Source organism: Manis javanica, chromosome 1 (assembly GCF_040802235.1).
Source record: "Manis javanica isolate MJ-LG chromosome 1, MJ_LKY, whole genome shotgun sequence".
NCBI lineage: Eukaryota > Metazoa > Chordata > Mammalia > Pholidota > Manidae > Manis > Manis javanica.
Window position 1 is genome coordinate 197575534 of NC_133156.1, and position 13069 is coordinate 197588602.

At 45.0% G+C, this 13069-nt stretch overlaps 1 protein-coding gene across 5 annotated transcripts in view; it reads right to left on the reverse strand.

Annotated features, from left to right (window-relative positions):
• The window catches only part of SPTBN1 (spectrin beta, non-erythrocytic 1), a 197324-nt gene that overhangs the window by 25685 nt on the left and 158570 nt on the right, over positions 1 to 13069 (reverse strand). For all 5 annotated transcript variants that reach the window (XM_073213209.1, XM_073213215.1, XM_073213219.1 and 2 more), the window contains 6 exons: positions 12673 to 12826; positions 11115 to 11985; positions 10868 to 11005; positions 9247 to 10003; positions 8220 to 8422; positions 3733 to 3823 (listed from right to left, as the gene is read on the reverse strand). In XM_073213209.1, coding sequence (XP_073069310.1) covers positions 3733 to 3823; positions 8220 to 8422; positions 9247 to 10003; positions 10868 to 11005; positions 11115 to 11985; positions 12673 to 12826 — 2214 coding nt within the window. The remainder of the gene's footprint in view (positions 1 to 3732; positions 3824 to 8219; positions 8423 to 9246; positions 10004 to 10867; positions 11006 to 11114; positions 11986 to 12672; positions 12827 to 13069) is intronic.

Below are 13069 nucleotides of genomic sequence, written 5' to 3' on the forward strand. Positions count from 1 at the left end.
CACAAGCACCCTTTTACACCAGGTGTTGCCACAATAAATTTGCACCTTAAACCCCTTTCACAGTCCCATCTCCAAAAGTTTAGAAATGGTGCATCAAAACAATAGAATCAACCTTTACGGAATCAACATTTCCAAGCCATACTTGCATTCTTCAGTTGCTACTGGGAAAGGCTTCTCCATAAATTTGCTTCAACAATAGAAAGTCTGTTCTTTGGAAATGATGTCTAGGAGGGTGATACAGGTCACAGGAGCACCCCTGGATCTGAATGTGGCTGAACTCCCAGGCACCATCTCTACTTTTTTCAGGATATTCACCCACCACACAAGGGGACAGAGGTTTGAAAGCAAAAGTTAGAGAGATCTCTGATGTCATTCTTTATTGAGGGGAAATCCAGTAAGTCTCATAAACCACTTTGTAAGCAAAAAGAAAAAAATCTTTTTTTTTTTACACAATAGCAGAGACACTAATTTCCTACTTTAAAAGAATTACCTATTTTCTAGTTATCTGAGTAGCTAAAATCTGAAATACTATGGCCATTCATTCAAAGGGTAAAAGAAGTTAAAAGGAAACCAAATGGTAAAAAAAAAAAAAGTTCCCCTGTGTTACACACACACACAGATTAAGCACAATAGAAGGCATTTATCCGAAGTGCAAAGGACATTCACATATTTTTGCTATTTATAACCACATACCCAAGAGAGATTTTTAAAAAACTACATAAAAATCAAGAGGCTTATAAACAAATATGCTCTTTGCTGAACACATCATCCTACAGATAAAGCATTATCCAATACAACACAATGAAATGGATCTACAGAACTCGCTAGTTGATCAGCGCTTCATTAGCATTCTGGAATTCAAACTACAGTTATTATCTGTGGGCATTTACAAAGGTCATATAAGAATATATTCATTCTTGGAAGAAAAGAACACTGCACAGATTGGAAAGGATAGGGAAAATGCTTTGATCACTGAATTAAGCTCAAAGCAAAGCACTAAACTCACTAACCCTGCAAAACACACAGCTAGTTACATTGCCCTCCAGAAAAAAAAAATCGGTTTCAGAAAACAGGAGTTATATAGTGTGAGGGAATAAAACAAAATCAGTACTCTTTAAAATCATTCATTTTTCAGGACCTCAAAATTACAGAACACTACAAATGCTATAATGCTCTTTGTATCCCTATCTGTAACCAGGAATAAGTGGGACTCTGCTCATTCCCACTGTATTCCTGCAGCAATTAATTTCCCCATCCAGGCAGTGTATGGGGGGTGGCAGTGACAACAGCTTTCACAACCCATGCCTCCTCTGGCCAAGGCACCAGAGGAAGGGAGCCTGACAAAGAAACAACCTGGGCTCCTTAGATCCTGAACAATACTAACAGCCAGCACTGGTATTAAATCTGACCTCAGCATGCTCTGTAAATACCTACCAGAGTTAACAGGTAGATTTTTAAATGTAGGCCTGGTCCATAAACAAACTCCACTCTCAAGAGATTTTGGCTTAAAAGGGACAGATTTTAATGAGACTGAATGACGGAAAGTTTATAGCCAAAGAATGCTCCATACATCACCCCTCTGCTTGTACTTTGACATCAAGGGTTTTGGAGGCCCCAAACCTGACCTAAATTTGGTCACTATGTATAAACTGTATTACACTGATGTGGGTCATCCAGTACCATCCCCCCTCCCCAAAGATACTATCCTTGTATTAACTTTTAATGAGGTTCAAGGAAAGAAGGATAAAGCCAGGGAGGCAGGCTTGGAGAAGCAGTTACAAGGACACCTGCAAATCATCTCCAAGACACAAAAGCCCATCCAAAAGCCTTCCTGCATGCTCTGAGGGGAAACTGCACAAGTCGCTGGTGTGTGGTGACGAGTGAAATCCTTGTAACCCAGGATGGTAATCTCGACCAAGTGCGGACAGAGATCTGAAGACTTACTAAAATGACTTCCTGTGATTCCTTTGGGAAGAATTATCATTTTGTCTACTTAGTTCTCCCATACTTTTCTATTTATGAATCCACACATATATAAATCAGAAGCAGGAGGCTGGACATTTCAGCTGGGCTTGTTTCAAAGATTCCTCTTATCCCCTCACCTCCTGCATATTTCCTGTCATTTTCTCCCCTCAAATTTAACCAGGTTTCACCATGCTCAGGTCAATGAATTTCATTTTATTCACTTGCCTTTTAAGCAAGAGTATGGAATCCCACTGCTCTTTTCTACACCCAGTATGGCTAAAAACAAGTCACTGATGGTGCTTCAAGGGAAACATAAAGGTAATACTGGGACCTCCAATATGTGGAAGCTATCGCCCTGGTTATAAACATCCCTAGATCCCCTTTACTCCCTCCAATGATTAAGGGCCACTTGGTATTCACCACAGCAACACATGCAGCTCTACATAGTTAACTTTAGATCCCATTGCTCTCCTCTATGCCCTGTCTGGGGACATGCATGCCTCTTTAAATGAGCATCCTATTCAAATGAGTGATTAATGCTAGTGTCACTTGAAGAGGCACTCCTGTTTTCAGCCTATCTGGCTCCAGGCAAATCACCCAGAGACCTAGATTCATCAAAGTGGCGCTGAAAGCCAACAGACGCTAAGCTACATAGTTTAGGGGCTTTCCTTCTTAAGGTTTAGCTGCTAGATCATACTGCAAGATTCACAGTAAGACAGCAGTTTGATGGACATGAAGAATTGCTTCTGTCACAGATTATCTGACATGACCACTATTAGAGCTATATATCTTTAACACACAGCCACATGTTTACATGCAAGGTGCTTGTGATGACTTCAGCCATATTCTTAGCACACAACCTCATCCTATTCCTACACCCTCTGACTTCCCTCCCCCACAAGGTCCCTGCAGCTTCACTCCTGTATTCTTCATCCCATTTTGCCTCTGAGGGGATTACACTAAAAAAAAACAGAGTCCTGAGTCTTACCACTATTCTCTGGCAGATAGAAAAATACAATGTGCTCAGGAACTCACACCTGTGAGATCAGCTAGATGTTTTTCTCCAACTAGCTTGACGAAAGACTGCATTTTTCCAGCTAACTTTAGTTTTCCAAGTTTGTTTATCCATGTATCAGGGGAGCATGAAATAGTATGAGAAGCATCAGATTAATACCACATGTTAAAACTTAGAGTTTGAAATTAGGATTACTGCTCTTGGCATATTAGACACAATTTAAAGAGCCAGAAGGATGCGTATTTCAAGGTATTTAGTGAGTAAGAAACTCAGTTTGTATTTTTAAATTTTTGCTTCTTACCTGGGTGATTTCCTCTTAGTTCTTTCCTTCCACACCATTAAATGTATATTACATAGTTAAAACATTATATTTAATGTTTTCAGGTTATAGTATAGGCCATGTTCAACACCTGCACTGTCCAATACGGCAGCCACTAATCACAGTTGGCTACCAAGTACTTAAACACAACTACTGCAATGGAGGAATGACACTCTTTCTTTAAAATGAAATAGCCCGTTAATGGACAGCACCAGATAATTCTAGACTATAATATCCTAGATTAATCTAGTTACTTTAAGTGGTAACTTATAAGCAGCAGAACTGACAAGGTGCCATACTGTCCCACCTGCAAATTACACAGGTGATCTGAATTTCTGCCCTCAATTAATTTTACAGTTCTAAGGGCTCTTCTGCCAAATGCTTGCTGGCTCTTGTTAGAAATGAGGAAGGGAGGGGTCAAAGGGAGACATACCTCCTGACAATCTTGCAGGAATTTCTGAAGATCCCTGTTATCCTTCAATCTCATCAGAAGCTCACTGGCCGCCTCACGATTCTTCCTATGTCTGTTGTAACAATAATGAAAAGAATTTTTAAAAAGGGAAGAGAATCTTGAAATATGGAATTTACAATTCAACTTCTCTCCTGGATTTCTATATATGCTGAAAACAGTTTGCATACAGTTCTCAATCATGTCAAGAAGGCAGGATAAACAGGAGTTTAGCATCCTCCAAGTGAGCATTCGATGGTACAAAAGAGACAAAAACACCTGCCCTAAGCCACATGACAGGCCAAGGATGCAGTCAGATGAGCTGTGTCAATTCAGGGCTTTCTAATCTGGAGTTAAGGAAAAAAAAAATCTGCACATGTGCTGTGAAATCCCCGTTTTAGACATTGCGCAAGAACTTGAAACTTATCTTCAAGAAACTCAAACCTAGGTGACAGGACATGTATGTACCTGGCCAAGAAAATATATATAATCCTAAAACTGATTTTAAATTAACATTTCCTGATAAACACATTCCCATCTTGGGAAAAACTCACCACAAACAAAAAACCAGGAATGAAAACTGAGATCTGAAATTGTCTACTACTCAATCCCACTCTTTATTAATAAATAAGGGTAATTAAGGTTCCAAGAAGTTAAAGCACAAAACCTTCAACAAAACACTTGTAAGGACTGGAAGGAGCTGCTGAACTTGGTGAGCAGCGAGCACCTACTCCCAGTTCCAACACTCTACTCACACCACCATGGAGGGGCCAGCACTCCCGGCCCATCTTCCCGCACGCACTAGCTTGGGCTCTCCCCTGAGGCTGAGAAGAACAGCTGCATGGACACCGGAGTGCCAGGAAAAGGACGGCCTTTCTGTGTTTCCACTGCAATGAGGGGAGCTGTATCGTACAGGGAAGCCACGCATTACACGGGCCCTCAGTGCCTGCTTGGAACAAGTGGGCAGCTATTGTCTGCTCAGAAACCGGAGGCAGATGGCCTCTGCTCTGAGAGTGACACAGACTGACTGCAGAACAACAGGAATAACATGGACAGAAATAACACCTCCATCCACTGGACACAGATGACTTTTGAACTTTAAAGGACTTCTATAACTTTAGGAAAAGGGATCTTAATATGTTTATACCTCTTAGGCAAGATGCAAAAATAGAAAAATACATCTTATGCTAAATGAAAAGCTTTTAGGCATATTCAGTGATAGAAAACTCCAAGGCAATGATTAGAAAGCAAAAATTTTAATGGTATGTAGAATTTTCAGACCAATTTTTAACATTCTATTGCTCTTAAAATAACAAAAAATAAAGGCCAAAGCCCCTTTACTTCACTGTTATCCTTTCTCAGAGATCAAATTCCAATGATCATTTTGTAGGGGATTTTAAGAAAATAAAGCAAATCTTCAGAAGGAAGGTAATCTGAGTGAGTTGCTGTTAGTCACAAAATGCCAGAGTCCGGCCTGTGATCCCAAAGGCCTTGAATAAAGACAGCAATCCCTACTGCAGTGTCACAAGGAAGGGCTACAATGCCAAGGAGAACCACAGACACGGGCAGCTATCACAGGACGTGCATCTCTGAAGCTCATGAAATAATGGAAATAAAAATAACTTCAAACACTGAGAAGCTTCACCAAGAGAAATACACCACTGGACACACATCTGAACGTTTCCCCGACACAATCAACTCTCACACATGCCCAGGATTCCCGCCCAGGCTATCATTCTTACAGTGGGACCATGAGAGCCAGGGATGGCCGAACCGTGACTCAGGGCCCCACGTCCAAATGCCAAAGACCTCAGAGCGGGCCTGCGAGTGATGTGCTCGCTCTGTGGGGTGAGGAACAGCTGGGCAGGCGGCGGAGCCTGTTGCTGACTCAGAAAACCCTCGAGAGAAGTGAGTGTGGCCTAACTGTTTATTAGTGGTAACTGACAGTGTTCACGGGAAGTGAAACCTGGGAAGGTCTTTCAAGGCTGAACCGTGGATTTAATTATAGGGAAGGACTTTCTAAACGTGGCCATAGTTTTCCTTAGTCCTAGAGAGTGCTCTTAGTTTGGGACAAGGTCAAATCCCTTGCTTTTTACTTCCATCTCCCACCTCTTATCCCCATAATAAAACTGAAAAGCTCCCTTGTCATATGAGGCAGATGCTGGTTTAATTCTGATTCTTATGAAAAGAACGGCAGGGGCTGGAATAAAAAGGGCTGGTTGTTTTTCAGCTTTTTCCCCCATGAGATAGGTTCTGGCTTTATAAAGCTGGATACCGTTCCTAGTTCTCCCAGGACTGTGCTGTGGCTGGCGTTTTGCTCTGAGCCAGGAAGCTCACGGTTCACACCCCTGGGCCAGGCAGGCTCCTTCTCACCCAGTCAGAAGCACTTTAAAGGCTGCTCGTGCCCCATCCACGCATCTGTTAAGAGTCAGTGTCTTTGTTCTAGTACTTTTTCATTTCAATAAACTCGGTAGCAATAGACAAGACTTCCAGAACACAAGCACACTATGAACGGTGATTTTTGCAGTCTATGGAAACAGCTGCACAAGAGCATCACTATGTTTCTGGACGGGGGATTAGATCTGAAGGTTAGATGTTTTCCTAGATTGTGCTCCTCCTACAGCATCTGGAACTCACAGATTTGTATATTTTTATAATAGACAAATATCCTCTAGGGTCTGTTTCAAACTCTGAGACCACTGGGGGTATTAAAGTGAAACCAGAATTCAGTTAATACCAGTGGAGGAAAAGAAGAAAACAGTCCTCGGGGGTGCAGAACAATGGAAAGCCCTCTCCCACTTCCATCCTCCTTTTGCAAAATGGAGAAACACAGGATCCTCTTTCCATTTCTTTTTTAAAACAGAAATCCTAAGAATGCTTTGGAACTCCAGGAGCCCAGGCTCTCAGTCAAGGACAAAAAGAAGGTCAAACCACAACTGAGAGGCTGCTTAAATGTTCTCTCATCTGCAGGAGTCTCTCCTCTGGACAGTGTCACCTGCTGCCAACAACTGCTTGCAGCTGTAGCACCAGGCATGTGTAAATACACTGAGGAGGCTGCCAGGCAGCTGCATGCCAGCCTGAACACATGTGTCGCTAACGGCCAAGCTTGCCTGCAGGAAACAGCTGTGTACATCTAACACAGATGGACATGAGGGATCATATTTACAAAATAATGAGACTTAATTAACACTAGGAAAAAGGGAAATTCTTTTTCTCTAGGTTAAAAATGGCTTGCCCAATACTTGTTTTTCATACTCACTTAAGAAAGGTTTGGTGGCGGGATCTTTTTTACCTTTTTTACAGCTGCTTTAAAAGCAACAGACACAAAATTATAATTAATATATGGTACACACTATTCCACAGTATACCACCCTTAGAATATACAGACTTAGGCTCTGAATCAGGGCAAAAGACGAACCCCAAGTACTAAGGCCAGGAGCTCAACCTTTAGAAGGAAAGAGTAATTCCCCTTTCCTTCCCATATCATTAAAAGTTAATCTGGGCCAGGGTCCCAGGAGACCCTCTTGGCTATGTTAAGAAATGCTCTCAGTAATTTCTTCCTCTTCACTCTAGGAGGAGCTTGTTTTTCAATGACATCAGCCTCACAAAGAGCCCTTATCCAGCCCACACTGGGACCGACAAAGGTCAGCGGGAACAGACGCTAGTGACTGACCCAGATGGGCCTACCGGTGAGGAAGTGGCCGGCCGGGAACCAGCCCGTGCTGGAGTAGTCAGATCTAGGCCTACCTTGACCTCCCACTTTAGTAATAACTAAGGCAGGGAGAGAATTAGGGGTGAAGGTCAGAGTACACTGGCCTTCATTCAGGGAGAAAAATTTTTCAGAAACAGCAAATAAATTAAAAACAACAACAAACAAAAAAAACAAGAGCATCTAAGAGATGCCCTGACAGAAGAGGAAGAGGCATCTTTCCTCTCATCATGAAAAAACCCCTATTACAGTATTATCTAAGCCAATTTTCACAAACAGCTTGATAGTGTTTCTTTGTGGCTCTGCCATGTACTCAAGACAAGCAAATCTTCCCTCCTTCTCCCCACTCCTTCCCCAAAGGCTTCAGAGGAGTCTTGTGTGGGTGGATGAAGGCAAACGTGGGCTTGGCTGGGGAAGCATGTGGCTCTCAGAGTCCCATTGGGTGACATGCTGTGTTTCAGCTCTTGCAGGGCACGGCTTACACCCGACTGCTACTCAGCATTATGGCTCTTACTAAGCCTTTGGTTAAGTACTGGCTGGCTCAGCTTCTCAGGCTCCCTTTTCTTTTGTGGACACATCTAACCTGAACCACTTTCTCAGGCAGACATGGGCTCACTGCTCAGTGATTTTCTGCAATAGGTAGATTAAATTTTGCTAGATGCCCCTACCCTGCTCAAGGGGAAATTGACACCCAAAGCCCCAAGGACTTTGGCCAATGTGATGATTGAGCCGCAGGAGCAGGACTCGCTTCAGATCACTGTACCTGTCATCAATAGAGTCCACCTTCTCCTGGATGCGATCTGAATTGATGTTTCCATCGCTCACCAGCCTCCGGCCAGTCTCCACAACAGCATTGATTTTCTCCTCATTGGCATCCATGGTAGTCATGAAGTCCTCCTGTTTTTTAATAGCTGCTTCAGCTCCTTCCAATGTGGTAGGCATTTCAGTATGGGCCAAAACATACTCCTTATTTAAAAAGAGACAGAGAGGGAAAAAAAACAAGCACAGAAGTAGAGATATTATGAAATAGGACTCACTTTCAGAATAACAAAAGCAATCGTTCTTGTGCCCTCCATTTCTATGCAACATACTTCACAATACTTGCTTCATTACATTTACATGAAATAATCTATTGAATCAGATTTTTAAAAAAATTGGCAGGGATAAAACCCAGTGGGACACCATAAGTGACTAACCTTCCCCGTTAGAGTGGTTAAATGCTCTACATTTCTTCCCAAAATGAATGAGGAAAGTAAGGCTTTGTCCATTAGCCACAAAGGTCCTCTCCTGCCTTCCAAGTTAACAGTGACATGCCCTTCAACTCTTTGAGAAAGATTAACCACCCTCATGTGGGCCACCACCCTCAACTGTTTTTCTTTCTCTAATCTCTGCCTTGTGTCATCAGGTGAAGTCCCTGGCTTCTCTAGAGCTAGGAATACAGTCATTCAGTAAAAAAAAAAATCTTCACTGTCCTTTTAAATTGGATTAGTACCTCACAGAATGTTGCCAATTCAATGTGATACTATGAGGACATATGACGAAGGACAGACCCTCAGGAGCTGAAAGAGAACTGTACTTTGCAAGGCAAGACAGCTCCTGTGGACTCTTTAATGCCTGTCCTCTACATTGTGCGGGGTCCCAACACCTTAGAAGTCAGGGGAAAAATGTCTCTAAATCACCCTTTTAATTTCATACAGGTGTGTTTAAACAACCAGCCCTGGCCAAACTGTCTCAGAAGGGCTCCAGGGCCTGCCTGACAGGAAGGAAGCAGAGGCAACAGGGAACAGTACCTGGTTGTTGAGGAAGGCTTCAGCCTGCTTCGTGTCCCTGAGGAACTGCTGGTAGGCGTGGGACTGGGAGAGGAGATTCTGCCTGTTCTCCCACATCTTGTGGAGCTCGTTCCATCCAGTGTCCAAGGCCTGCAGCCGCTGCCGCAGAAACATGTACTGGGCGTCAGTCTGCCCCTGGGTGACCATCTCGCCCATGTCCCTCATCTTCTGGTAGTCCTCCTCGTAGTTGTCGATCTCATTTTTGATGTTCTCGTGCTGTGTGAGAAGCTTCTCTGCCTCGGTCAGCGTGTTGGGCATGTCTTCAGAGGCGATGGCCGTCTGGGTCCTGGAGAGCCAGGACTGGAAGTCGTCCAGGTCCCGCAGGAACTGCTGCAGCTTGCTGGCCTCCCCCAGGGAAGCTTCTCGGTTTTTCAGGGTGGTCTTCATCTCCTCCCACACGTCGCTGATCTCGGCCAGCCGAGACAGGATGGCCTGAGCCTGGTCGGGGTGCTCAGACTCAAGCTTCTCTGCCTCCTTCTGCAGGTCGCTCAGCTTCGCCTCGATGGCCACCAAGTCCCGTTCCATGCCGGTCAGCTTACGCTGCAGGGCCATGACGCCGGCCAGGTCGTTGCCCAGGTCCTGGGTGGATTCGATAACCTTGGTCTTTTCCCGAATCCAGGATTTGGTTTCATTGCACTCGAGGTGGTAGTTCTGTATGCTCAAGGCAGAGAGAAGAGCGTCCTTCTTCCTGTCGACCAGTTCTCTGAACTGACTCCACCTGGGAGGGCCAGGGGTGGGACACAGAGACAGCAGTGTGAAAAAGGGCTGAAAGCTCACAGCTGGATAATGAAGTTACTGGGGATGATCAAAGCTGCAGGGTTTTTTCCTCCATCTTTGCTTTGATTACATGCTTTTTGGAAAATCATCTCATTTAATACCTGATATCACAGGAACGGTTAATATCATAACTGTTCTTGTATCACATATGTAATAGAAATACCATAGAAACAGCAATTTAATTTGGAAGAAGCCTGACATGAAGAGGGACTTGTTTAACAGCTCTAACATAAATAAGCACAGACAACAACCTGTCCTCTGAAGAGTCAATTGGTTTACATCTGCCATACACATTCTGCTCATTTCTGAACTGTACCCAGTGAAGACTTTCCAAAGCCAATTCCTGATAGTAACCATGAGAACAGAGGCCATTTTGCCGCCACATTCAAATGTGTTTATTCAACAGAAAGATAAGCCGGGACAAAGGTCTACTTTGACAATCAGGACCTTCATTGGCCAATTACATCTCAAACATGTAAAATCCTGTTTCAGAAATCATCTTAAAAGGGACTGTACAGGCACCACCTTGATGCTATGATCCACTATGCTGGACACAGGTCTCACCAAGGCCCTTAGTTCTCATGTGCGGAGGAGCAGGGGCCAGGCTGTCAGGAATAACATCACCCCAAAGGATGCTTCTTGCAAAACTAGGGGATGTTGAAAGGCAGATGCCAATGCCATGACATCACTACCACGATGCCAGTGACCCTGGGCAGGAGATTCCTGACAGCAAGGCTCAGCAAGTGACCTCGCCTTCCCTGGCCTTGCACACAGGGAGCCAGCACACCGCTGGCCTCACACTCACCTCGTGTTCAGTTTGTCCTGTTGGGCTTTGATTTCCTTCTCACTCGGGTGGCCGCTGTGCATCAGCTGCCGTGCAATCTGGTTCACCACTGCAACCCGGGAGGCCTGGTTGTTCATTTCTGGCTCTAGGCTCTCAAATCTGAAAAGGCAATTCAAAACAGGGCAGTCACCTCCTTGGCTACTGGTGGTAACAAGGGGTGGGGTGGGCTGGTGTCCCTGCTACCCTGCCCACGACACCTCTAACTCACCTGTGCTGGATGACCTCCAAGTCTTCCAGCTTCTCTGGGATCTGCATGTTGTTAAGCCACTGCTCCTTCTCATCTATCCAGAGCTCACAGGCATCAGCCTCACTGAACATCTTGTACAGGGCCAGAGTGTCTTGAAGCGCCTGCTTCCTTAGCCGCGTCAGCTCTGCCACCTCCTTGTACCGCTCCTCGATGCCCGACAGCCTGCCCCTCACATCCGGAGACTCTGCATGCTCCTGGGGGAGGGCGCTGGCTTGCTCGTGCAGTGTGTCAATGGTGGGCCTGTAGTTGGCAATCTCCTCTGCCACATCCTTGTGTTTCTTGACCAGAGACTGTGTGGAGTACTCGTCATGGCCCACATCATTGCTGGAGACGATCTTGAGGATGTCCAGCATCCAAGCATCGATGTCATCGGCATCTGCCTGGAACTGGTGCAGCAGCAAGGCCTCCTCCAGGCGCTTCTTCCGAATGGCTGAGAGGTGCTCCAGGTTGGCCCATTGCTCCCGGATGTAAATGATCCTCTCTCGAATCTTCTCTGACCCGAAGTGCTCCTCTGTGATCATGTCTTCGCCTTCTTTGATGGCCTGCTCAAAGTGGCTGCTGCGGCCACTCATCTCGTCCTCGAACGCCCGGTGCTTGCTGAGCAGGCGCATGACACTGGTCAGGTCTTTCCCATAATCGTCGGAGGACAGGATCTTTTCCTTTTCCCGGATCCAGCCTTCCTCTTCTGCCATCTCCCAGAAGAACTTCCAGAGGCGACGGGACTCTTCTAGACGGGCCCGGCGCTCAGCCGCCAGCTGGCAAAGCTCTTGATAACAGAATTCCATGTGGGCCACACGGTCTCGGATCACCTGGGGGTCACAGGGCTTGTAACCTGTTTAATGCCAAAGAAGGTGTGTGGAAGAGTTTAATAAACATTTCTGTTCATTTGCAGGCAGTAAGCTATACCCCATTTCCTTACTAGATTACCAGCTCAGTTCTAAGTGCAGGGCCATATTAGAAAGCACTGGAGCACCTTCCAGGATCCTGACTGGAAGAGGAGGGAGGAGCAATGGTAAGTGTAATTTTCTGCCCCAAGTGCAAACTGATCACTTAAGAACCAAAAAAAGCACACAAATCCTACAAAAGAAGAGCTGAATTTAACTGTTTCTAAAAGTTAAGAAATAAAAATGAAACCAAATCCTTCAAACATTTTTAAACAAAGATACGTACAACCAGGTGTGACAGCCGTAAGATGCTTGAGCTGCCATACCAGGTAGCTGGCTGGTATGCATCAGGTGTGGTCTGGCAGTCTCACTGCCAGACATCAAGTCATTCAAAACCAAGCAGTGCTTAGGTATTTAAGGAAAAGACATTTCAGAAAAGCAAGACAGTTACAGGGCTCAGAAGGCCACCCCACTGCATCTCATGTACCCAATACAAGACAGCAGACAGATTTCCTGGGAAACTACAAGGGCACAGTAATTTCAGAAGTTCCCCATTGCCACACACAACTTATCTGCTTCTATAAAGATGGCTCTCTGGTGACTAGGAGGTAAGTTATGGGAAAGGCAATCCTTACCTTCCCCATCTGTTGCAAACTTCTGGGCGGAGGCATTGACACCTCTCACCCGCTCTGCCTGGATGCCAATGTCCGCTTCAACCAAGGCATGCTTCTGTAACAGGTCTTCCACACCGAGCAAGTGCTTGCCATAGTCCTGAGACAGTAACAGCACCTGTGCACAAGAGGGAACAAGAAAGGACACATGTGAAAACAACACTGGCCTCAGCATCTCATGGTCTTGGACGAGCTGTGACCCAGCAAGCATGCTGGGCACACTCTCCTCCCAGCATCTTTATGGGAAGACAGTGATGAGCAATCAGAACAAAACAAAACAAATCTGAAAGCCTGCATCAGAAGAGACATAATAAACTAAAGATGATCTACCTTGGAATAAAAGTCAGTCAAAAATATACTA